Here is a 27,013-nt window from a genome sequence, read left to right on the forward strand (position 1 = left end):
ATAATATGCAAAACGCGAACAAGATACAGCAATAAAAGCGTCAGGTCTGCATCCTCTGTGGTCAGCGATTGCAGGTTCACTACGTTTCCCAGCGCGCCGCCATCGTCGCGTCCTCAGAGCGGGGATGATTGTAACGCCAACCCCTCAGTACGGAGGGGACAGCCTTAGCTCCAGCCAACTAAAAGAAGATAGCATCACACTGATCTGGCATGTTTGGGCTTTCTTCTCGGACAGAAGTATACCACACCGTGAATAGACTCCACTTCAGGGCGTAGGCATGCCTCAAAGAGTCTATAGTCTGAGTGACGCTGTTAACCACATAAATGGTAGGTCACCTAAGTCCTCCGTGCTCCATTTATGGACCACACGTGAGGTTCCATAGATCTCGGCACGGGTGCCAAACGGTGCCTGTCACCAGAGAAGAAACTTCTTCCAGGGGACGTGCCAGGGAGGGGCCATCACGAGGAGAGAGCGAAAATACAGGTCCGATTGAGCCAATACATAGACCTGTTCCTCACCCTCCCTAACTTTACACTGTATCTGTGCGAATAGGCTCACTGGAGAAATGAGTATTATGCATGCCCTAGGGCCAGCTGTGTAGCCAGTGTGCAGAACGCAGTGATTTTGTTGTGTATGACTCCGGGGGAGCAAACGGCAAGCGAGCTGAAACATCTGGCAACAGCGGATACCCCAGTGCGGTTGATATACACCATGTTGCCGTGCTGTCTGTCCTGACCAGCTTGTGTTTCCCTTCTAACAACGGTAAAAGTTCAAAACACGCAGATCTAGGATTGGCCATAGCCCACCGGGCTTATTTTTGGTTACGATGAAGTACTGCCTGTAAAACCTGCTCTCAATCTTAGCTGGAGGGACTGGTTTGATTGCATCCTTCACAAGGAGGACAGCAATCTCCTCTCGCAAGACAGGGGCGGGCACAAGGGCACAAGTTTCGCAAGATGAATCGCATAGCCAAGTCTGATTGTGCAAATGTGCCGTTTTGATTGGCTGGCCTATGCTAACTAGGCAGGCAGAGCCCTCGCAAGTGACTTAATTTGCAAGATCATTGACATACCAGTGGTTGGGCAGCGCAGAGTAAGCGTGCTCAACCAGGGAGCGCTGGGGTCAGGCTCAGGGGGAGGGGCTAGGAGTGTGAGAGAAAGGAGCCTCTGCACTCCTCGAGCCACTGTCGAAGTGTACCAATCCTGCAAGCTGGAAGGCATAGTGCCCCAGACTGGCAGTGTTCGGGCTGTCACATCCAGGGAAGGGGAAGAATGCTCTTTCTCTGAGGATTTGATGGCATTTTTTTTTCTTTTTTAAACGCCGTTAGTTGAAGAGCCCCGCCCTCCACGAGGGAAAGAGCAAATTCTCTCTTCTTCAGATGGCCTGTCTCAGGGGCGCTTAGGGACGGAAGGCTTAGAAGCTCTTGCCTTCTTAACATCCACCATATAAAACCGATATAGTCAGTTCAGCCGCGGAGCTAGGGGAAAAACCATCACCAGACCCACAGCCGAAGCAGCCAAGGAAAGCACGGCCATCATGCCTGCTTTTAGATCCGACGCCACGCTCACCACCCCTGAGGGAGGGAGCGGGTTCGCATCCTCATCAGACATTGTCAGCCCATCCTGCGATGCAGAGATGGACATCTGAGCGTCTGTATCATGAAGTGAAAGGGCAACCATCCGAGGATGGAGCGATTCTCTTGCCTGAAGCTTGGATGGAGCGCATATAGGTCCGTGAGCCTGACGGCAGGGGATTTACTCCCACTGTGTCCCTCAGATCTACCTGACTGCAACAGCGGTGCAGGGGACAACTGGGGTTGGTGGGCCTTTTGAAAGAGCAAGCCACGATCTTAACTGGCAACAGACATGCCAACGCAGTGATGGCATGCACTGCCCCATCAACATGCTGGACCCCCAGACATGAAACGCAGCGCTCGTGCCCATTATCCGAGGACAGGAAACCACCGCATCCAAAAGAAGTGCTGCACAACCGTGTTGTTCTTTTAGAAAAACTTACCGCTCTAGAGGACTGGATCCAAAGGATGCGAAGCAAGGGAGAAACCCAGCTCGACCATCTGCCACTGCGTGTCACACACTCTGGACAGAAGCCAGCTGCTTTCTCGTTCTCTCTCTGTAGACAGTTGGAGAAAATCCTAAGTGACTCTCTCAGAAGCTTTGTGAAAGGCTCTGAAAGCGAAAAGGATGTCTAGCGTGGCACGAACTGCGTCTTTATAACCAGTCTAATTGTCATTAACACCAGCTGTGCACGCTGACGCCGCCAAATCATTGGCATTTCATTGGCCCGTTTTTATACTCTTTCAGATGATTGGATTCTGACAAAATCCCCATAGTGGAAGTTTTCCACATAGCATTGCAGTTTCCCTCCCAAAGGGGAACCTACACACTCTTGCATTTACACATTATGACCAATTTAGTTCATTCAATTCGTCTATAGCACATGTCTTTGGACTTTGGGTGAAACTGGAGAACTTGGAGGAAACCCACGCGAACACTGGGAGAACATGCAAGCTCTACACAGAAATGCAAACTGACCATGCTGGGACTCGAAATAGCGACCTTTCTGATGTGAGGAGAAAGCTCTACTCATTGCACCCCTGTGTCTTCACAAAACAAGATATTTCAAATAAATAATTTAGCCACTGACATCTATACAGGAACAAAAAATGCATTGGAAGTCAATGGATCTTCTTCCACCAACATTTTTCAATATATTTTTATTTGTGTTCAACGAAGAAAGAAACTCAAACAGGTTTGGAAGAAGTGTGGAGGGAGGGTAAATGATTTCCAAGTTTTGGGTGAACTATCCCTTTAAAAAAAGTCTAAGTTTAAATAAAATTTTAGAAATAATAAGAAAATCATCTTTCATCTCTGGGGCGACTCGGTGGCTCAGTCGCTGGTTCGAGTCTGGGTTGGGTCAGTTGGCATTTCTGTGTGGAGTTTGCATGTTCTCTCAGTGTTCGCGTGGGTTTCCTCTGGGTGCTCTTGCTCTATAGGTGAATTGAACAAACCAAATTTGTGTGAATGAGAGTGTATGGGTGTTTCCCAGTACTGGGTTGCAGCTGGAAGAGCATCAGCTGTGTAAAACATGTTGAATAAGTTGGCAGTTCTTCCTGCTGTTTCGACCCCCAATTAATAAAGTGTTTAGGCTGAATTTAATCAATGAAGGAATAAATCTTTTATCTCTTTTGGTTTTGCGTTCCATTTAGAATCGCATACACTAAAAAAATATTTGTTAATTAACAGTTTCTGTATTTTGAAGTTTCCATTAATTTATGGTTTTGAATTGCATTATTGAATTTGATTTTATTTATTAAATTGGATAGCCCCTTGAGATGAACCATCTCATTTTCGAGATTCCCTAAATGTTGGAATGCCTAACATTATGGAGTGTTGAGTTATGCTTTGTCGACTTTTGATGTTGAAAATTCAACTCTGCAGTTTAAAAAAGGTACTTTTGTTGACATTTTAGTACTTTGAGACAAGATATTGTTTAAGAAATAATATATAGAGAAATAAGTCTGTAAAATAACTGTAAAATGTTCTGGCAGCTTATTACCAGGTTTTTGCAGCATGATATACAACACCAACCCAGAAAATATATCACTTCAACTATTAAAAATGTTAATAAATGTCACTTTTCACATAAGAAAAACCCAATAATGCAATTCAAAAACCTAAATAAGTGGGGAAAAACCATGAATCACAAAATACAGAAAAACTGAATGAATGAATGATGGTATGTCTTTAAACATTTTTGTGGCACATTTTGGTTGTAAATAAATACATTTCAAAAGTCATTTCTAAAATAGCTATACAGAAGAAAATGCTAAATTTACATTTAGTTTAATTAAATTCTTCTAAATGTCTTTATGGCATTGCGATGGTGCAGTGGGTAGCTTGAGGCAAGAGGGTTGCCGGTTCAAGTTGGCATTTCAGTGTGGAGTTAGCATGTTCTCCCTGTTTTCGCGTGGGTTTCCTCTTGGTACTTCGGTTTCCCCCACAGTCCAAAGACATGTGCTATAGGTAAATTAAATAAATAAATCGTCCGTAGTATATGTGTGTGAATAAATGTGTATGGGTGTTTCCAAGCGTTGGGTAAAACATATGCTGGAAAGTTGGCGGTTCATTCCACTGTGGGGACACCTGATTAATAAAGGGACTAGGCCGAAAAGAAAATGAATGAATGAATGAATTGTGTTTAACCTAATGAAAGAAAAACATTTTCAGTTCTATAAGTCTTTATTGCATGATTTAGTTGTAAATATGTTGTAAAACATTGTTTCCAAATAATAGTTTTTTAAAAATTAAATTACATATTCATACACACATACACACTGATTCTATTTTAAGTTTTTACTAAATACTTATTTTAACATACTGTATCTTCCAGATTGAAGCAAAATGCTTAAAGACAAAAAATAGAAAACATGTGCAAGTAAACAAAGAAACAAAAAAAATCTTTAAAATAATGAAAATACAGATTTTCCTTAAAAAGCATTAATGTATAGCCTATAGCAAGTAGTAATATATATATATATATATATATATATATATATATATATATATATATATATATATATATATATATATATATATTCATATATATGTGTGTGTGTGTGTGTGTGTGTGTGTGTGATATATATTCTTCTTCTTCCCAGAATCACAGCTTTCAATTTCAATTATTAAATGAACACTCTGCTAATTAAAAGTTGCCACAAGATGGCAGAATAGACCTCGACACCCAGCAGGATGAGTCTAAAACCGGTTGTTTACAGTCTCCATGTATTACAAGTGCCTTCGTCAGAGCGATTTGTTCTCAGAAATTCACAGAAATGGAGAAACCAGATGCAAAAGTGAGAACAGCAGTGGATCAGGCGTCCAAGAACATCTCCAGGACTCAATAAAGCAATTAAACAGCTAAATGCACCTTGTAATGCACAGCTGATTCAATTCAGCATTATAATTGATTGCATTATTTCCCGTAAGTGCCACAAATGAAGCTCAGTAAGTGACGCTAAATGTGATGGATATTCTGTGAGGCCTGATGTTTTAAATCCAGCTCCGTGATTTCTCCACAGTCGACATCCATTATGGTATTAGAGATTAGTGGCTGCGCTGGAGGAAAAAATCAAACTCGCTTTATATTCAATCGAATCAAGTGAGTCTGGCTAAAGTGACCGAGCATTTAGTCCTACGAGCTCTTAAAGGCCCTGCCACAGAGCCAAGACAGACTATATTTTATTTTGCATCAAGTGAAGTCCAGTGGTGCATGGGCAATAGGTCTCCTTAAACGTTTTGACTTTGGGAAGACCTGTAAAGTTATTTAATATTAAATCATTTGTGATTTTTATATACATTGTCTTGGATACTCAAAGGCAAAAGAAAAGTGTGTTTTCAGCATAAAACATAACAAATAATCAGCAGCTGACCAACACCCACACTTTGCATCGACCCGCATAAATGCATTTCTGCCAGAGCAGCACACCCACTATCTTAACCTTATAAATCTCAATTACTGCTTTTGCATGAATGCTGCATTGCTTTATCAGAGTAATGGTTAGGCCCATTGTGTTTTCCATTGTTATAAAGCAAAGCTTTTTATTTTAAGTTGCAGAATTTAACAGCACAGTGTCAGGCTGTTAAAATAAATGTTTTTAACATCAAAAAACACCCAAAAATGTTTTTATCTTTAAAAGAAGATGTGAAGATCCTGTTTTTATACAGTGTATCTGAAATTCACTGTCAATTGTATGAGAACAAGACGAGAGTGATTGGTGACTAACTTTTTTGTTATTTTCTGTGACATTTTATAATGTTCTGATGATGTTTCATGATTAATGTGTGGTATTTTGAGAACTAGGAACTTTCTTTGTTGATCTTTGTCATAACTTTTAGTTGTAGAATTCTCATTCTACAACTAAAAGGAATCCTTAATGGTTCTGTATTAGCATATATGATTCCATGAAGAACATTTAACATCCATTACATACACAAAAAGAAATTGTTACAATTGAACTTTTTTTACAAATTTTTTTTTACATTTTTTTAAAGTCACTGAAGGAAAGGTCTTTTAGGGAACCAGAAATGTTACTTGCATTCAGGAAAATATGTTTAAAAACAAATGCAGCAATGTTTTCTAAACATTCCCAAATATTTATAAATGTTGAATTTTGTCTTAAAAAGTAAGTCATAGGTTTTGAGTAGGTAGTGCTGTCGCCTCACAGCAAGAAGGTCGCTGGGTCGCTGGTTCGAACCTCGGCTCAGTTGGCGTTTCTGTGTGGAGTTTGCATGTTCTCCCTGCCTGCGTGTGGGTTTCCTCTGGGTGCTCTGGTTTCCGCCATGGGTTGCATGGGTTGCGGCTGGAAGGGCATCTGCTGTGTAAAAACTTGCTGGATAAGTTGGCGGTTCATTCCACTGTGGCGACCCTGGATTAATAAAGGGACTAAGCTGACAAGAAAATGAATGAATATATATATATATATATATATATATATATATATATATATATATATATATATATATATATATATATATATATATATATATATATTAGGTTTTTTTTCACCTTTATTTTGATAGGACAGTAGAGATTTCAGACAGGAAGCATTGAGAGCAGAGACAGGAAGGATCAGGAAAGAACCTCAAGCCAGGAATCAAACTCAGGTCGGCGCAAACACGTCAACACACAGTACCACTTGGCTATTGGCAACAACATGATAAATATTTTTGAAAATATTTGACATTTTTATTAGCCTGTTATCTTTTATATTTCTGAATTGTTATTAGTCTTTTAATCACAAAAGAATGCTCAAAAGATGACTTTAGAGTTATACAGTATGCAAGATGTAATAATAGCAATTGGTAGCAGATTTTACGTAATTTTCCATCACATTTTCTCAAAAAGTGTAAATGCTCCCACGATGTTTTTGGTTAACGTTTGGCTTTTTATTATTATTATTTTTATTATTATTATTTTTTTTTTTGTTCTTTTTTTCTGTTCCAGAATGCTGCAGATGTAGAAATGACATTTGTGGGAGAAACCTATTATCAGTGGTGGAAAGAGTAAAGTACAATCATGCTCATGTAAAACTACTATTACTTGCTCAAAAATGTAGTTAAAGTACAGTAAAAGTATCTGTTGTAATTATTACGCAAAGTGTGCGTAAGGTGCCCTTTTAAAAGTTCTCAAGACTAGTGAGTATTACCATGTGAACAGCTGATGCAATTTGTGCAGGCATGTGTAAATTTAACATTCTGTAATGAAAAGGTCATTTAACCATGTTTTAGTGTAATCATACAGTAAACATCTTAAATCTTTTCATCAGTGTCTAAACAATCTCAGATTTAGTTCGTGTAAAAAATTCGGACATTTTTAGTGCTTCCAAACACTTTGCTGCTTTTATAAAGTGCCTATGTCTTTAGGTTGTTATTCTATGTGTGATTTGATTGGATGGGAATCACAGGACTGATTTTTCTATCTAGCCAATTCCCATAAACAAGAATAAAGTAGAGTTGTGACTGCAGGTTGAAGGAAAATAATGAAGCAAAAGTACCGATACAACACTAAAAATGTACTCAAGGGAAAATAAAAGTACACATGTTTAATACTAGTAAATTACAATCCATGAGAAAAAATACTCAATTACAGTAGTTTGAATATTTGTAATTTGTTACTTTACAACACTGCCCATTATCTAGTTATTTTTAAGTTTCTTTCTTTCTTTCTTTCTTTCTTTCTTTCTTTCTTTCCTTTTTCGTTATTCGCATGTGTATATATAAATAGCCCTAATGGTTATTTTTCGTGATTTGGGCTAGCCTTTCAATAACCATTTGTTACCATTTGTAATAAGTTAATTAATTTCACAATAATTGTTTTCACAGGTCTACAACGGCTTAAGGTTAAGCAAATATTTGCCGCTTTTCGCTAGACTCCACCTTTAAACATGGGAAAATGCCTGAACCCACCAAATGTTTTCCCGTTTTGTAAACCAGCCGAGCTGTTTTGTTTACACTATCAAGTCAATCTAGCAGCACACCGTTATTCACACTAATAACAACCCGAGAGAGGCGTGGCCAGAGGCGGGGCTGTATTTAAAAGCAGCACGTAATTGGCTGGAAGCAGAGATACACGTGGGAGCGCACATATTGTCCCTCTCGCCTCTAATCTTGCCTGTAGTCATAACGGCGAAACGGAATCACACCGAACGACTCTTGAGACCCACGAGAAGTTCATTGAAGAACTACATTTCGACACAATGAGAACTTTATCACGCTTGTTTGCTAGTTTCCCACTTCTTGCGGCGTGTTTTCTGGCTGTTTCTGTCTCCACAGCGAGCGGTGAGTGTTTTTGTTTTCGTCTGTTTTTTGAGGGCTGTAGACACAGCATGGCAAACTACGTTACAATTATAAACAAAGCGAGTTTAAGTCGCTTTTTGTTTAATTTAAGGTTATTTATTTGAATGGTCAAAATACCAAACAGCGTATTTCATTAATATATTTACCTTATATATGCAGAGTTTCTAGTTTCATACATTTGGCAATGAATGAATGAATGGTTTCTAGTGTACATTCCTACGCTATCGTATTGTAAACAAGTCTTGGCACATTATGTAAAGTCCTTGCAGACATCTTGTTGATGTCTCTCAAAATGTATATTATTCGTGTCTGTACTTGCGTTTATTGCTCTGGGCTGTATTTCTTTGTCCTTTTGTTACACTTTTGTGTACAAAACATCATGTCCTGATTTTAATCCATTACCAATGACCCACAGGCTTGATACTTTTATAGCTGCGTGGTCAGATGTGGGAGAGCATTGAGCTTTAATTTCATGCATTGCCAACTCTTGTGTTAAAGAGAAAATTCAGAAAATAACTTCTTTTCTTAAGCAAAGCATTTGAGAATATATTTAGTCATAATATATAGCCTTGGTCCTCATAAAGTGCAAGTCAATTGTACTTTGAGAGTCAAAAAAATCATATACAGGAGCACTAAAATAGGCCCCACTTTATATGAAGCGGTATTAACTACTATGTACTTACATATAAACTAATAATTTGTTACAATGCACATATTATATACATTTATGTTTTTACATTGTATTACATATTTAATGAATTGTCTGCTTGTTGTTACATCTGTAGTTAATTTCTGTTTTTACATGTATAAAAACACTTAACCCACTTACTTGTACTATCGAAACATCCCTAACCTTACCCATATTTCACCTCAATAGCAAAATAAGTATCATAATATACAAAATGACCACAATAAGTACAGTAAATGCCACTTATAAAAATAAATTTGGACCAATCCCAGTACATCCTGATGACATTGATTGTATGCGATTTAATATTGTTTTCTATTAATTCACAGCAAATGCTTCTGAGCACATTCACAACAATCTGGTGCATATCCTAAATGTAAATAATGTCTAGTTTATTGCACAGACTGACTGTTTTGCTTGAAAATACAGCAATGCTATCACAATCCACATGTATTAGTTTTGTTTTGTCTGTATGTGTTCATAATGACTCTCAAAACTGCTGGATTTCATTTTATGAATCACCAAAGACTACAGCTTCAGTAATGATATATTTTAACATAGCACTGAAAAATGAGTCATTTGGATAGCCAATAGGATGGTTAACATTAAAAATGACCTATTATAAATTGTTTGGTAATGTCTAGAGTTGAATTGTTTTAATTTGTACTATGAAATTGGCACAAATATTCATTTTTGGTCCATCCGGAAGTTGTTCTCTGTTTAAGAGCACACGTCACTATCTGTTGTTGAGCCTCAGGCCGAGATCTGGCTCCACTCTGTAGGTGTGGCTCAAGTGACCAAATCACTGAGTCACTTCCCTTGAATGTGACCACTTTAATATGCTGCGTAGGCCAGGACACTTCCTGCCACTAATGACCAGTGCTGCACGACAGGTTTGAGCAAACTTTGGCAAATTCATCCTGTTTCCCGTAGCGTTGACTGCTTTTTGATTGGTTTGTGGTTGTGCTCCAGAGAGTTTTCCATGTCAGAGCATTTTCTGTGGAGTTTCCACCTCCTTCATCTTCCTTGTTCACACTTCAAGTGATGAAATTGGCACTGAGGGATGTTTAAATGGAGTTAAACAAACAGTTCAAACAGGGACTTTGTTCATCGTTTACTTATTTTAATGTATTTTCAAAGTCTGTGATTTTTCTTCATGCAAGTCAAAAGGGAGATGTTCAGCAGAATGTTCATGCTGCTATTTTCTATTTAATTAAAGTTAATGGTGGTGGCTAGAATAATTAAACACTATAAAATTGTATGACATGTATACTGTATACTTTTTTTTTAATAATCTTATATTATAAGCAAAAATACTTTTTATAATCCTAAATTCAACATTAAAGAATTACCACATTTTGTCATTTATTAATAGAAAGTTATCTAGATGAATGTCTGAAATCATATTTACTTTTGCATGTTTAAATATGCCATTATGTCAAATTTGATGTCAAAGATGCCAATCATTATTTGTACTAACTGGTCCATAACAAGTCATAAAATTGGAATATTTGCATATTGAAATAAACTTATTTGCTTACTCCCTGGGCCATTTATATCGAAGTTGATATTTAGCCGCACCATATTAGTGTTTTGTAACATCTAGTTTTTATGAGGTGCAGTGATGGACTGGCCATAGGGAGCACCATGACATTTCCCGGTGGTCTGATGGTCTATCTTGCCTGCCACCATGATTCTGGCCTGCTGTCCCAGCCCTGATGAGGTGGGTTAGCCCAACGCTCAAGCCCTAACTTGGAGGACCAGGATATACATTATGGATAATTTAGCTTACCCAATTCACCTACAGCACATGTCTTTGGACTGCGGGGGAAACCGGAGCACCCAGAGGAAACCCACATGAATACGATGAGAACATGCAAACTCCACACAGAAATGCCAACTGAGCCCTCAAACCAGCGACCTTCTTGCTGTGAGGCGACAGTGCTACCCACTGCTCCACCATGTCCCCTTATTTAAATAATACAACGTCTTAACATTCAATGTTTTTTATATTGTAAATGAAACACAACCTTTGACAGTTTTACAAAATTATTCCATTTCAGTTTTTCTACTTCAAAATGTGTTTAGTTTCGTTTCGTTCAGATTTCATTGCAATTATTTTCTTTAGCAATTTATAAGCAAAAAATGTAATGCCTGCTTTTATCACTGCTTTAATAAGACATATTATTTTGACATCTGCAAACAAATGCAAAATAACAGTCTGCCTAAATTCATGCCGACAATGAACAACATGAGAGTAGGCATGGGCCGGAGTAAGATTCTGATGCTATGATAACTAACCATGGATAAAGATATTACGATTTCGCTGTATAACGCTATTGTGATACTGCTGTAAAACAAGTTCTTTTTAACTGTCTGGTTAAAAAGGCGATGCAGTGGCGCAGTAGGTAGTGCTGTCGCTTCACAGCAAGAAGGTCGCTGGTTCAAGCCTCGGCTGTGTCAGTTGGTGTTTCTGTGTGGATTTTGCATGTTCTCCCTGCGTTCGCGTGGGTTTCCTCCGGGTGCTCGTTTCCCACACAGTCCAAAGACATGCGGTACAGGTGAATTGGGTTGGCTAAATTGTCCGTGGTGTACGAGTGTGTGTGTGAATAAGTGTGTGTGGATGTTTCCCAGAGGTGGGTTGAGGCTGGAAGTAAAAACGTGCGGGATAAGTTGGCGGTTCATTCTGCTGTGGTGACCCCAGATTAATAAAGGGACTAAGCTGAAAATAAAATAAATGAATGAATGGTTAAAAAAAACTATTTTCCCCACCATTAAATACAATATATTTTATTTTAGGAAACATTTATAATATTTTGGAACAGTAAACATGTCAGGCTAAATTGTTAAATCATTGACTTCTGCTCACTCCATTTGTTTCAAAAACACAGATTTCTTAACAACACAGTTAAAAACATATAAAAAAAACCTTACATATACTTTAGACACAATATAAACAGAAAATTCTAACAGATTTAAAACCTTGACTTTTCTAAGCCACTGTAAATCTTAAAAATGGTTATCGTCCCATGCCTACTTGACTGTGTAAATCATGTCAATCTCAAAAAGTTGACTGAACTATTTGTCTCAATTATCGAACTGAGAAATTAAACTACTGTAGACAGCAGCTGCATTCTCAAGCATTTTATCAGATCTACCTACATGAGCAAAAACTGCTTAAAATCAGCAAATACTGATTCCTTTCAATAGAGAAAAGCACAACACAGGCCTCTCAGGTCAGCTGACGAAGAGTACGCTAATTATAGCGACCACACAGCCTCCCGCTTTTCACTCGCTCTCTTTTGTGAGAATGTGTTTGCGAGCCGCTAAAAAAGCTGTCGTGTGGCCCGTGCCATCTGGCAGCAGGGTCTTCCCCTCCAGCGATGGGCTCATTTGGCCTGACGAAACCACTTCTAATAGCAGTCCAATGAGATCTGCTTCTCCTGTGATTAAATTTCAATAAGCCCTAATCAATGTTTCATTCATAGGCAGCTCAACATGGCATTTCTCATGATTTTGCTTCATCTTAGTTTCATGCTCCATTTTCCAATCTGCTGCGCTAAATTTTTAAAAGCACATCCATCACTTTTCGAGAAAGTTTTTGGTTACTAGATTTTGCACAAGTATGCTTCGCTGCTTGCACGATTAATGTGGATTTTGTATATATGTGGCTTGAGCATGTCAAAATATTGTGGCTTTGCATTATAGCATTTCCAAGTAGGATTATTATAAGCCTATTTGCGTTGCCTTAGAGAAAGGCTGTTTTCTTTGTACGTCAGAGTGTATTTTTAGTCTTTGTGGGTTATTTTTAAGAACAGATGGCTGTGTTGTTTTGTAGAAATGCCTGTAGATTATAGAAATATCACCTGAAGATGCAGACTCACTGACCGTTTACTTTCAGTTTAGTTTACTTCTGGTCAGAGTACAGTGTGTTTCTTGTGTGCTTTTGATTGGTCATTAAGAAGTTCATAATGTTTCCTTCAATGTATCAAGCTGTTCTAGGAGTATTTGTATTTTTTATGTGGGATTTAGTGGCGTGGGTACATGAGATTTGGAACACCGTGTTCCTCAGTGCTTCTTGATGGCATCTTAAATGATGTGTGAATGGCTGCATAACTGAGAAAGCGCTGAATAGTAACACGCACAAACACAAGCGCATATACACACCAGTAATCATGTGGAGGTACAAATCCAGGACACCTTTAGTGTATAGTGTGAAGTTCCTATGTTGTAACAAGCACTTCTAAATATACATGATAGTTGTAACACAGCTCAGTACTTAGACAGAGTTCATCTATTTTTAACTAGTAAATAGTTTCTGTAACAAGATATGGATGTTCTATGCTGATTTTATCAACGCCAAGACTCGGGGGCATGGTATTAATTTTAAAAACACCTTATTATTATTTACTTGAATATATTTATTAATGCTATTTAATTGGTTTAATTATATATATATATATATATATATATATATATATATATATATATATATATATATATATATATATATATATATATATATATATATATATATATATGTATATATATATATATATATATATATATATATATATATGTGTGTGTGTGTGTGTGTGTGTGTGTGTGTATATATGTATGTATATATATGTATATATATGTATATATTTATGTATGCGTGTGTGTGTATATATATATGTATATATATGTATATATGTATGTGTGTGTGTGTGTGTGTGTGTGTGTATATATGTATATATATATGTCCTATATATACGTGAGAACAGCAGGCGCGAATGGCACTCGCAAGAAAAATTTGAGATCTTAAAAAAAGTGTACGCAGTGGCCTCTGGTGGATTTGCAAAAACAAAAACTGCAAAAAAACATAGCTCTTGGGAAGTATTTTGCTCTCTTTAGAAATCTATAGGGATACGTAATCAGAATGAGCCTGGGTTGAGTACAGTGCAACTAAATCTACTTATTCTATTCTGAAAGACTAGGGCTGCATGTGGAGAAATCTAACATTAGTGTTCAGGGTAAATAAGCGATTAATAAAAATAATTCAATAAAATTGATTCATTAAAGATACAAACGGTTCAATTTCGAATGCCTGAATGCTTTAAAAATAACTATAAAGTGACAGCCTTAAACAACCTCTATCAATCAATGCTAATTATAAGATCTTCAGCATCTTGTGAGCTGATGTAAATGTTAGTTAAATGAGTACCTTCAGTCATTTTCATGTCCTAGATCAAACTATAGGATACAGCTTTTAGGTGTTCTTGCGTTTGCATGCAGTCACATGCACGTGTGCGGTGTTTTGGTTGTTCTTCAGTCTGTTGTTTTTGTTTTGCACCTGTTACTAATACGACAGTCAAGAGCTCTTTTGTTGGCCAAGTGTGTGTGTGCCTGTGTGTGTGATCCGCTCAGCAGATTGTTGCTGAATGACTCCTCAATCTGATGATGACTCATTTCCAAAGCCCTTCCCAACTTTTAACCGTTAATACTTCTGATATAATTACTGCACTCTTGAGATTTTTGATCAGGTTGGGTTTCTTTTTGAAGTGAGTCACTCGAGTGACGTCTCCGATACTTGAAATGAGAGAGCGAGTGGTTTTATGGTTTTGAACCCTTCTGTTATTTTCAGTTTTGAACTGTTCATTTTGGTTATAGTTAAAATGAGTAGGGATTTTTTGGCAGGCCATAATCATAATAGTCGCACATCAAATGTGTTTGTATTTGGAGTGTTTGCTTCAAAATGGTCTGAAATGTAATGCTGATGGGTGTCACTTCTATGCCTTCAAGCTAACTTGCAGAAAGATTGATCACCTAAGATCATAATAATTCAAACACCCACAAAGTCTAATTAAATGACAATCAATCTTCTTACAATTAAACTTTTGAGTACGTAAAATGACTTTATACATTTATATTCTGTATTCACTCTGCTGCTGAAATAGATAGAGCAGTTGTCATTAAGTTATTTTTTTCTGGATTAAGTCTTACTTGTTTTATTTCAGCTAGAAGCTTAAATTTAGGATTAAAATTATTAGCTCCTTTAAGCTATGTTTTTTTCCCCGATAGTTTAAAGAACAAACCATTGTTATACAATAACTTGCCTAAGTAATTACCCAAGCCTGCCTAGTGTCACTTTAAGCTGTATAAAAGTATCTAGTCAAATATTATTCATTGTCATCATGGCAAAGATAAAATAAATCAGTTATTAAAATGAGTTATTAAAACTATAATGTTCAAAAATGTGTTAAAAAAAACCTTTTCTTCGTTAAACAGAAATTTAACTGGAAGAAATAAACCGGGGGGCTAATAATTCTGACTTCAACTGTACACCAGTAATCAAATTATTTGTGTTAATCTGATTAAGACAATAATATGAATAAGGTGTTTACATGAGTTGCTTTTTGAATGTTCTTTTCATGAACCTGCTTTACATATCCGCTTGTTAAGTGGTGATGTGTTGGTGATGTATATAATACTGTTTCCTGGTCCAAGCCGCCATTCATTTAAGTTGAGAAATCATTCGTTTATGATCACTTTTTATTCATATCACACATTAAAGTTAATTTTACATAAAGTCATAGTGTAAACAATAATCTCTGGGCTTGTTACATAACAAATACCAACATTTTTACAATTTATAAAAAAATGAATCACTTTCTAGCCATTGGATATTAGGCATGGACGTATATATTGCGATCGTTTTCAAAAGTATTAAATCGCTTTGTAAACGTTTATTATTACCATTTCATGGGTCTCCCCATTCAGTTGAATAGAGCGCTTGGACCCGAAAGCCAATTCGCGTGACGTCACACTTAACAAACGGATAGCACACAGATCCACTACCATCATTGTGTCACCACGCTATCCACATTTCCTCTGAAATTTCATGTAATTTTGGGTGTGTCATTTTTACTTTTTTAGATTTAACTGCAGTTTCACTTTCATTCAGGAACATTTCATTCATAACCCCCCGGACAAATGAGACATTATTTGTACGAGGGAAGGAAGAGTGTTGGTGGAAGAGTGTTGTTTTAATGGAATTTCATAGCGCACACCATATGAAAAAAAAAACTCTGCATTTTGCTGCGTATATGTCTGTGACTTTACTGACTTGATAAGTGCCGAGAATAGTGTCAAACAGTCGTGTGCATATGAAATATCCTGTGGCAAAAAAAGTGTGGCAAAAATCCTACACATGACGGTAATAGTTTGATTAATGTGTTTACATGTCTGTACACTTCAATTATGCGACTAAAATCTGCGTACTCCACATCGGATTTCTGTTTAGTTCGGTTACAATCTTAATCACATTAAATAATCAAAAAATGCTGTTTACATTGTAGACTCTTTATCAGAGTATTGTTTTAATTGCATTAAAATCTAATTATTGGTGTCTATGCAACGTGCTAAGTAACAATGTTATAAATGGCAGCTTTTAACCTCTGGGTGTCCGCGGTGTCTTAAAGTATTAAACGTTGATAAATCAATTATGAGAAAATTAAGGCCCTTAAAATGTGTGGACATGTAACATGGTGGTGGGTGAGGAGATTCTCCCTATGTGTAAAGCGCTTTAAGTGTCCAGGAAATAATATACGCTATATAAATGTAAGGAATTATTATTATTATTATTATTAATAAACAAACAAAAAAATCTGAACTGCAAAATATAAACTCAGAATTCTGTAATTGATTGTAAATGTTGCTGTTTGTTTTTATCATTGGCAGAAACAGTCTTCCATATTTTAAAGATTCATTCAAAAATACTTATGGCCCAGTGATCAAACAAGTCAATTAAAGAGTTATATATTAACAAAGTAATAAATAATAAAGTTATAAAGTTTTCTATTAAAAATTAAATCAATGTATTTTGGATGTTAAATAGACTGCAAAACCTAACATCTGACTACCTTTATATAATAATAAAAATCGAATCCTTATTTTTACCCAGACTCATGCATGTCTGCTGCAAAATGTTCATTTTTGGATGTTGTATTTCAAGCTCACACACATCTCCAATATCAGCGCAGTCACAGTGATATGTTGTTTTTTAATATGCTTTTACACCATATTTTGGACTGGGTCAACAGCACATTGGTTATTATTACTCATATTCTGAGCTGAGCTTGTTCTTTTTTTTAGAGTCACAGTTCAGTTTCACTGTAGTCTGGCTGAGCTCAATGGCTTTGCTTTGTCCCCGTTTGCTTGTCTTTACACGTTTGACTCTGAGAAAAGCCATGTGATGATATACTGTACTATAGTGCCTAAAGCCATCTCTCTAAAAGCCTGTAGGGAATAATCCGCTCTGAGGTTTTGCTGATCAAAAGGCCAGCTCAGCTGATGTGGCGCTGATCAGATGTTTCTGCTCTGTGTTCAGCTGATGTGTTCAGTTCTGTCTGATGGACTTCCAGAACAGATTTAGGCACGGTTTTTCTGACAGTTCAAATGGGTTAAGTTTAGCTGCTATGTTAGCTGAGACATCATGGTGTTTGCTGACATGAGTTATTGTCTGTTTGCATAAATATAGCATAACGCAGGGACAGTTTGAAGGAATTGTTCACTCAAATAAATGTTTAGTTGTTTCAGTTCTAATTTTTTTAAATTTTTTTTTATTTTATCATGCCATATTAAAAATAAATGTTGATTGGAGTTTTTAATTAAAAGTTAAATAATAAATAGTGAAGATAATAATTTAAGTTGTCATATAACTAAACAAATCATTAATCAATATATAAAATGAATTAAAAGAGAAATTTATTTAACTTGTGTTATTACAAATAATAATATCTTAATTAGTTTTAACATTTTAAACACTAAAATACTTTTAAAGTAAATTTTCTAATTATTTTCAAAATGGTGATGGTCATTAATGTGCTATATATAACACTACCCTGTGTGAAAGCCTTTATTAAAATATTACTTAACTTTGGCTTATCACACCTGAGTTCAATTTATTTAGCAACATCCAGTCCTGATTACTGCCACACCAGTTTGCAGTCAAGAAATCACTTATATAGGACCTGCTAGACAGAGTGAAGTAGACCAAAAGATCCTCAAAAGCCAGAAATCATGCTGTGTTCCAAATAAATTTAAAAACAAACAAGCAAGAAAATAATCGACATCTACCAGTCTAGTACAGGATATAAAAAGTTAAAAAGCCATTTCTAAAGCTTTGGGATTGCAACGAACCACAACAAGAATCATTATCTACAAATGGCAAAAACATGGAACAGTGGAGAACCTTGCCAGGAGTGCTGTGTACCAAAATATCCTGAAGAACAATGCCTGGCCATCTGATCTCAACCTGAAACATTCGGCAACATGACAATGATCCGAAGTACACCAGCATGTCCACTTTTGAGTGGATGAAGCCCTTTGATGGCCTGATCACAGTCCTGATCTGAATCCGATTGAGATGCTGTGGTGTGACCTTGAACCACCAATGTAGCTGAGTTATGACAATTCTGCAAAGATGAATGGACAAACGCAGGCTCATTGCAAGTTATCGAAAAGGCTTGATTGCAATTGTTGCTGCTAAGCGTGGCTCAACCAGTTATTATGTTTAAGGGGCAAGCACTTTTCTTGCAGCACTAGTTAGTTTTGTATTTCGTTTTCCCTTAATAATAAAAATCTTTATTTAAAAACTGCATGAGAGACTTGTGTTCTCTCTAACTAGTATTTACTATTTACAAACATCAACAAACAAAAAAAAGAAATCAGTAAGGAGCAAACACTTTTTCACACCACTGCATGTATATGTATTAATTATAATCAAATAAATTTAAAAGAAACGAGAAAAAAGTTTAAAGTACACTTCAGCAATTAGTTTTATGTTTATGTAATCAAAAAGAAAAAAAACTAGTTTGAGCATGTTTTATTGGTAGTTATTTGTTATTCATTTAATTTAATTAATTCCACTGAACAATGTGGACATGTGAGTCATGTGAGTAAACAATTTTGATAACTATTCCTGTTAGAGGGTTTGCCCCCAAAAAAAATTCCCTCAAAGCACCAAACCAGTTTCATAGTTCCATTTTTATGAAAACAAAAGCAGAAGTGTAACTCCAATTAATCCACAATGAACTACTTTCACTTCCCATCAACTTTATCTTAACCATCGGCAAAAAAAAAAACATGACTGAAAGCTTCCGCTGTCCTTATAGTTTCTGATCCCAGAGGAGCTTTCAGTGTTTATCAGTGCCGGATGAGTTGATCTGAGCTGCTAAACAGTTTATTCCTGTCACACTTTATCAAAGATATTCTGCAAACTCCAACAGGAGAAAAAAAACGATTTCAGGATCCAAAAATTGCTTTCTTTTAGAGGAGCGAAGGGAATTGTGATTTCAGCCTTCTGGTACAGCGTGAAAAGAAGGATGCATTCCTTTCCAAAGATAAACATGGCAGTCGTTTGGGTAAGAAAACCTTGTGTTTATGCAGGCCGTGGTTTTAACGTTCTGACCCTGAGCTTGAAGGCCGTTGCCTTTTGTCACAATTAGAGGAGCCTGTTTGCCAAATGATGTCTTGGCGCCAAATGACTACATACAGTTGAAATCTGCTGCTGAAACTTGGGCTAATTATCATTTGGAGAGCTGTTCACCTCAAATAAACTCTGCTGAGTGTCTTGGTTGTGGTATTTTGGACAGGCTATGCAATTTTTTTTTTGGTGCATATGGTGTTTTACTTGCTTACCCTCATGTTATTTTAATATTATTGAGTTGTATTATATAAAGTTTGTTCTATTTATATTATGATTTCTTTATTCTCCTCTCATTCCAAATAATAAAATAAATTGAAAGCAAATCTTTTCACAGTATTTGACATTTAGTTTTCATTGTCAGGGTCAGAAAAATGAATATCATGATTTATCAATGTTGGTTATCAGCGTACAAATACAAGTTATGAGTGAGCTATCACTTATCGGTATTGGCCAAGATGTCCCTAAAAATCCCTACATGTCAGATGTAAATGATTTTGGGAAAGGAAAGATGTAGTTGTTTTGTATTTTGTTTTTGCAATAGTACAAAAAATGTGTTTATCAGCCGATAAATCAGTTATCAGCATCCAATTATAGCAATATTATCTGTTATCAGCAATAGATATCAGCTACCAGTTAGTTTTGAAAAGAAAAGATGTACATGTGTTAGATTTTTATTTTTGTAAAATGACTATACATTTATTAATCAGCCAATATATCGGTTATCGGCATCAAATTATAGCAATATTATCGGTTATCGGGCCTAAATATCAGCTACCAATTAATTTTGAAAAGGAAAGATGTACGTGTTGGTTTTTTTTTTTGTAGAAAGACTTTAAAATGTATTTATCAGCCGAAATATCGGCTTTTGGCATCCAATTATAGCTATATTATTGGTTATCAGCCCTAGTTATCAGCTATCAATTAATTTCAAAAAGAAAAGATATACGTGTGTTGTATTTTACTTTTTTGTAGAAAGACTTTACATTTATATATCAGTCGATATATCGGCTATTGGCATCCAATTATAGCAACATTATTGGTTATTAGCCCTAGATATCAGCTATTAGTTAATTTCGAAAAGGAATAATATACATGTTTTATTTAATTTGTTGTAAAAAGTACAAATAAATGTATTTATTAGCATTTATATCGTTATTAACTCTCAAAATATCGAAATAAATTTTTGATATCGGGCCAAAGTTTCTATGTTGGTGAATCCAGGGAAGAGTTTTTCTAATATTAGCTCATCGCAGTGTCTTGTCATGCAAAGCATAATCTAGCTTTCACACTCTGCAGTAATTTATCAGTTGCATAATTATAGCTGGTTTAGTAAATCTTCTCACCAGCTTCATGCTGTATGAAGAAATTCTCCCATGTCCTTCAGAGCTAATGTGTTCCAGATAAGACACTTGTGGATTTGCCCACTGCATTTTTGAATTTGACTTTTTAAACCCTCACTCTGCCTCCACATTGCTCACAATAATGAATTGTTGGTGCATTATAGTGTACTGTGTCTTTAAAACCCAGGTACTTTTTTGTTTATTTATTTTATCGTTTAAATTTTTAAATATTGTTTTTATTATTTTTACATACTTTATTCCCTTTAATATTTTGATTGTAAACTCTCCTTTTTATTTCCATTATTGATTTTATAATAAGATTACCACAAAACTATTTTGCTATAGACAACAAGGACTTCAATGCACAACGAAACTTAAGGCCCCGTCAGCAATTTGGCCAATATCCATCATGTCCAACCCTTATAAAAACATGACCAAACTGTGAACCCAATGTTTTTACTTCCTTTTTAAAAAAAAACAGAAACATCCCCTCACAAATTTCTGCTGAAATTAAACCGAATTAAACCCAAATTGAGCTTGCTTATGATTTTTTTGTCATTCTTAAATTAATTTTGCATAAACAAAAACAAAAGTTTAAGCAAGCTATTGAGTCTTTTAATGTTTATTAAGCAAGGCCAATTGAGTTGGAATGGAATAATACAATAACACTGGGTGTAATCTCAAATTCTCTTCCTTTGTCTTTTCTCAGCTGACTTCTGCAAAGTAAATGTGTGTTTGAATGGAGGTACCTGTGTGTCTGGAGCAGAAAAAGATTCCTACATCTGCATTTGTGCTGACGGCTTCACTGGAAACACCTGCAACGAGACTCAGATTGGTAACAGTCTTATATTTAAAACAGACTACTGTAAGAATGGGCAATTGTGTTCCAATTTTCTGACAATTTCTCTATTTAACATACAATATTTTCTGGTATTTATAGCAATAATGATATCAATGATGATGATTCATGTGTATCCAATTAGATATATAAAATCCTGCATTTTTAGAGAGAATTATTATTTTTAGCGAATTATTATCTAGAAATATTATCTTTATCAAGTTTTATGAACACACATGTAATGTATTATCTGTTTTAATCATACTGATATAAACATATAGAGAGCATCATAACAGTTGAATCTAAAGTTAAGCTTGGAGGGCTGGTGAAGCCATGAGAATCATAGGGAAAAGGGAATACCGATTCTTACAATCTCTCAATGAGCCATAAGTTTGGGACAAAGACATTAAAATATTAGCTGACCTCTCGCACAGTTTATTTTGCGAGTAACTGCCTTTCGGTCGACAATACAGGTTGCATTTGTGCAGATACAGTTTACCTTTATTTTACATTAATTAGATTTTTTAATATGTAATATTTGTGTTGATGATTGAATGATTGTGTTTATTTGTGTTTTTTAAGTCTGATTTTGTTCAGTGTATGCAAATGTGGGCTTAGAGTCCAAGACAAATTTTCCCATTGGGGACAATAAAGTGTAAACAAACAAACAAAACAGCAATAAAGACGTCGAGCAGTAGCTGTTTCTTAAAATAAATTAAAAGAAGTTAAAAACACTTATTACACAGCTCTCTGAATAACTTGACTCTGATTGGTCAATCAGAACATTTCAAGGAGTTTTGAGGTAGATTAATCTAATAACATAGGTTCATTCGGGTACTATGAATTATTACGACTGTTAGTGAATACGTTTATGTATATATTTATCTGTCACACCACTGTTATTGACTGTTTTGCACCTTTTTATGACTAAATAATATTATTATTATTAATAAGAAGTCATTCAATTTAAGAAAGTATTTTTCTTTCTGTAAGCTTTAATTTTATAAAAGGTTAGTAAATTATTACAGCATGGATCTTTGAAGTTTTAGAAAAATAAGTATATTTATAATGCAATGTTAATCAATATATCCCTTATTGAAATTAGTATGATTTTTTTTTCTGATTTATGCGATATTAAACTACACCTGGTTGTTATTTCAAACACTCAACTGATGAAACGAAGTAAACTTGGATTAAAAGTATGCCAGCAAAATGTTTTTGTAAACAGGCTGCAAAACTGTATCGCACGCTTTTAAGTTCCAGATTGTAGGCTTTTTCCTCTTGCCCATCTCTTCAGTACAGTTATTCCAGCATTGTACCCACTAAGGCTAGTCATTTCTCATCTAATTTTTTCTCCCAGGCCCCTGCAACCCAAACCCCTGTAAAAATGATGGCGTGTGCGAGATCATCTCCAACTCTCGACGAGGAGACGTTTTCAGCGAATACATCTGCAAGTGTCCAGTGGGCTTCGAGGGAATCCACTGTCAAAACAGTGAGTCCTTAATTCCAGACTGTTAGATGTGTTTCATGCCAAATGAGCATAACGGGTGTCTGTAATCACCATTGAGAATTATCCAACATGAAAATCAAATCTAAAGGCACTTTTTGTACTTACTATTACGATAATCCCATCCACTTTAAGCAATATTAAACTGTAGTGGAAATGCAAAGTGATCTAGGCAAAACCAAACCTAACCATACCATAATGTGGCTTCATAAATCACATTAATAATACAAATTGTTTAGGCATGAATATTGTAATTTCAAATGCATAAAATGCTCACTGCATGTTAAAAAATAAATAAGTCAGTTAAGTTCAATAAGTATTGAAAGATTAGCATTTCAAAATAATAGTCCCCTTGATTTTCAGCGTTCGATTTTTGGTTAAACAGGGTCAGGCATTTCTGTGTGGAGTTTGCATGTTTTTCCCGTGTTCGCGTGGATTTTCTTTTGGGTGCTTCAGTTTCCCCTACAAGTCCAAAGACATGCGCTACAGGTCAATTGAATAAGCTAAATTGTTCGTAGTGTATGTGTGTGAATGAGAGTGTATGGGTGTTTCCCAGTGATGGGTTGCAGCTGCACGGGCAGCCCATGTGTAAAACATATGCTGGATGAATTGGCAATTCATTCCGCTATGGTGACCCCTGATTAATAATGGGACTAAGCCGAAAAGAAAATGAATGAAAGTAAGAGGGGTTGAAGCTTTGCAATACTAGAATTTCTTGTGTTAGTTTGCCTCTTTTACAATGAATTGTTTGTTGTATTGCTCATTTGTATGTAAATTAAAATTATTGGATACATTTTTGGCAAGTATCGGCAAAATAGAATTGCACATGGTAATTAAAGGTGCAGTAGGTGATCTGCCAAAGCCACATCTCCTGAAAAACGAACGCGCACCTTTAAAATGACAGTGGATAACCCACTAGATCATGATATTCGCCAGTTAGAAAAATTTATTATACTTTATAATACTACAGTTCCCAACGAAAAACTGCATTATATTGAGCATGTTTTCAGTTGTGTAGTTAGCAAGCAAGACTTGATGTGCAATATTTCATGCATGCAAGGATCGCTGCTCTCACTCTCTCACACTTTGTCCTAAAGCGACTACTGTATGCTTTGTGGTTGGCCATCAGGGTGCAGAAATTACACTCATTACTAAGCCCTACTTGCATTTCAGGGCGATCTTTCAGACTAGCATGGTAAACAAGCGCATCACAGGTTGTCATTGTGCAAAAATGAAATAATGTGAATTTAGAACTAACTTCACTTCAGTAAAGCAGGCTGGGTGAAATAGTGCTATTTACTGATGTTTTGTTGTTAAACTAAATAAAATCTACATTATTGAGGCTGAAAAAGTCCCTTATGAAACTGAAAATAGATACATCAACCTTTCGCTGAAAGATTTTAGTGGCTGAACAACACTTCTGTACATATAACCCAGGGGTCACTAACCCTGTTCCTGGAGAGCTACCTTCCTGCAGAATTCAGTCCCAACCCTGATCAAACACACCTGAACCAATTAATAGTACCTAAAGCAGCACTTGATAATTACAAACAGGTGTGTTTGGTCAGGGTTGCAACTAAAATCTGCAGGAAGGTACAGTAGCTCTCCGGGAACAGGGTTGGTGACCCCTGATATAACCCATTCGTAAAGCAATAAAATCTACATAGGCTTTGCTTGACTAAAATTGTTTCAAAACAGAACATTACCTGTCTAAGAGAAATACTTCAGCCATGGTGTCGTCCTTCCTCCAGCATGCAAAACTAACTCCAATATTGATTCAGGATTTTAAAAAGTTTTGATTCAGCATTTGTTTTTACCAATGTGACTCTCTGTCTCCTGTGCACATGAATGCGGTGCATGTGCACACGCTAATGGCAGATCTGCATGAACGGTTGCAGACGTACAAATCTACAGTTGTTGACAGCCAGTTTCGGCTATATATATCAGAATTATGGAAATTGTCAGCCCAACACATTTTAATTGGATGATTTTTAGTCTTATGCCTTACTCAGAATATAAAAATACATATAAATACATATAAATACATTTAGATCATGTACTTTAATCATTAGTATTGGAATGTGAAGAGACTTTCCACCTGCACAACCAAAATCTTCTTCTTTGCAACGTTTTAAATAAGTAGCTTTTTTATTTCCTACAAACTTTGCCTGGTAAAATCTTTGATGAAATCACAAGTTATAACCCCGCTTTTTTTTTAATCTGCAATGGAAGACTACCTCATCACATGCAGCTGTTCTCTTTAGAAATGTGTGACTAATTATTTCACCAAGCACTCTGGTCTATGTCAATCCCAGAAGCTCTCAGGATGTAATGAGGGCAGATGGCCGAACTTCCGCTATGTTAACAGATGCATCTGTTAAGACGGCAGAAAAGCGCTTCAGTCTCTGCTGTCATCTGTCTTTGGCTGAGGGGTGAACAGACCTACAGCCCTCAGCGCAAAACATAACAAAAAAACAAAACAAAATGGCCAAGTCATGTCTGCATGGCTGCTCACACAGACCCACAGTTTAGTTAAATAACATTTGTGTGATACTAAAATGTACTTTGATTTGTTTATTTAATCAGCATGACCTGCATTAGCAACCAAATTTACTCCTAATTATGAAATGCAAGTAGGTTAGCTGTTATGCTGTTGATTGAAAGTGGCTAAAAAGGTGGGCTTTCAAGATGGGGCATTGGTGATGAAGTAAATTTAGTTTTTTGTTATAGTTAAAATCTTCTATTTTAATGTTGTGCATTTAGTTTTTTTTGTCATTTTGTTTTTTAAAATGTTTATTACTTTTTATTTACTTTGCTTTTATTTTGTTTTCTATTTATTTAATTATTTACAGACATTAATTAAACATTTCGGTTCGTCATTATGCATAAAAGCATTTTATTTTGCTGAAGTGTTTGAATTAATAGCATTAAAGCACAGACATTTTAAAATAGGAGTCACACTCTATTCATTGGATTATTTATTGAATTTAAAATATATTTTTTTAATTAAGTGTTTAGTTACACCTGTCCAACTGCTCGTTAACATAAATTTCTTATCAGCCAATCACAGGGCAGTAACTCAATACATTTAGGTATGTAGACATGGTCAAGATGATCTGCTGCAGTTCAAACTGAGCATAAGAATGGGGAAGATAATTTAAGTGACTTTGAACGTGCCATGGTTTTGGGTGCCAAACGGGTTGATCTGAGTCTTTCAGAAACTGCTGATCTACTGGGATTTTCATGCACAACCATCTTTAGGATTTACAGAGAATAGTCCAAAAAGAGCAAATATCCAGTGAGCGGCAGTTCTGTGTGCACAAATGCCTTGTTGAAACCAGAGGTCAGAGCAGAATGGCCAGACTGGTTCCAGTTCTCAATCCAATAGAGCACCTTTGGCATGTGGTGGAACTGAAGATTCGCATCATGGATGTGCAGCTGACAAATCTGCAGCAACTGCATAATGCTATCATGTCAAAATAGACCAAAATCTCTGAGGAATATTTCCAGTATCATGTTGAATCTATGCCACGAAGGATTAAGGCAGTTCTACCAGAAAGACCAGGGAGATAATTATCATATTGAATTACATTTTTTGATTAGTATTATTTAACAAAAGTATTATTTAACAAAACATAAGACTTCTTTAGCGTAGCTTGGTTTGAAAGCTTTTAGATTTCAGCTATGACTGCCGAGGACGAAGGCAGGGACTGAGCCTCCCCCCCTTCCTCAGACAGGGCAAACCTGGTTTAGGTGGGGAGGATGGTGGGTGAACGTCTGCATCGGTGCCTGCA

General features: G+C 36.1%; 1 protein-coding gene across 4 annotated transcripts in view; it reads left to right on the forward strand.

Moving 5' to 3' along the window:
• Nucleotides 1-8,192: 8,192 nt before the first annotated feature.
• mfge8b (milk fat globule EGF and factor V/VIII domain containing b) overlaps nucleotides 8,193-27,013 on the forward strand; it is a 43,052-nt gene continuing 24,231 nt past the window's right edge. For 3 of the 4 annotated variants that reach the window (XR_015525780.1, XR_015525779.1, XM_087310859.1), the window contains exons 1-3: nucleotides 8,193-8,357; nucleotides 21,584-21,709; nucleotides 23,073-23,204. Coding sequence is in view for 2 of the 4 variants with exons in the window: in XM_087310859.1 (XP_087166985.1) it covers nucleotides 8,276-8,357; nucleotides 21,584-21,709; nucleotides 23,073-23,204 (340 nt within the window). In the remaining 2 variants the exon portion in view is untranslated. 4 annotated transcript variants of the gene reach the window in all.

Source organism: Danio rerio, chromosome 25, assembly GCF_052040795.2.
Source record: "Danio rerio strain M-AB ecotype USA chromosome 25, GRCz13ab, whole genome shotgun sequence".
Classification (NCBI taxonomy): Eukaryota; Metazoa; Chordata; class Actinopteri; order Cypriniformes; family Danionidae; genus Danio; species Danio rerio.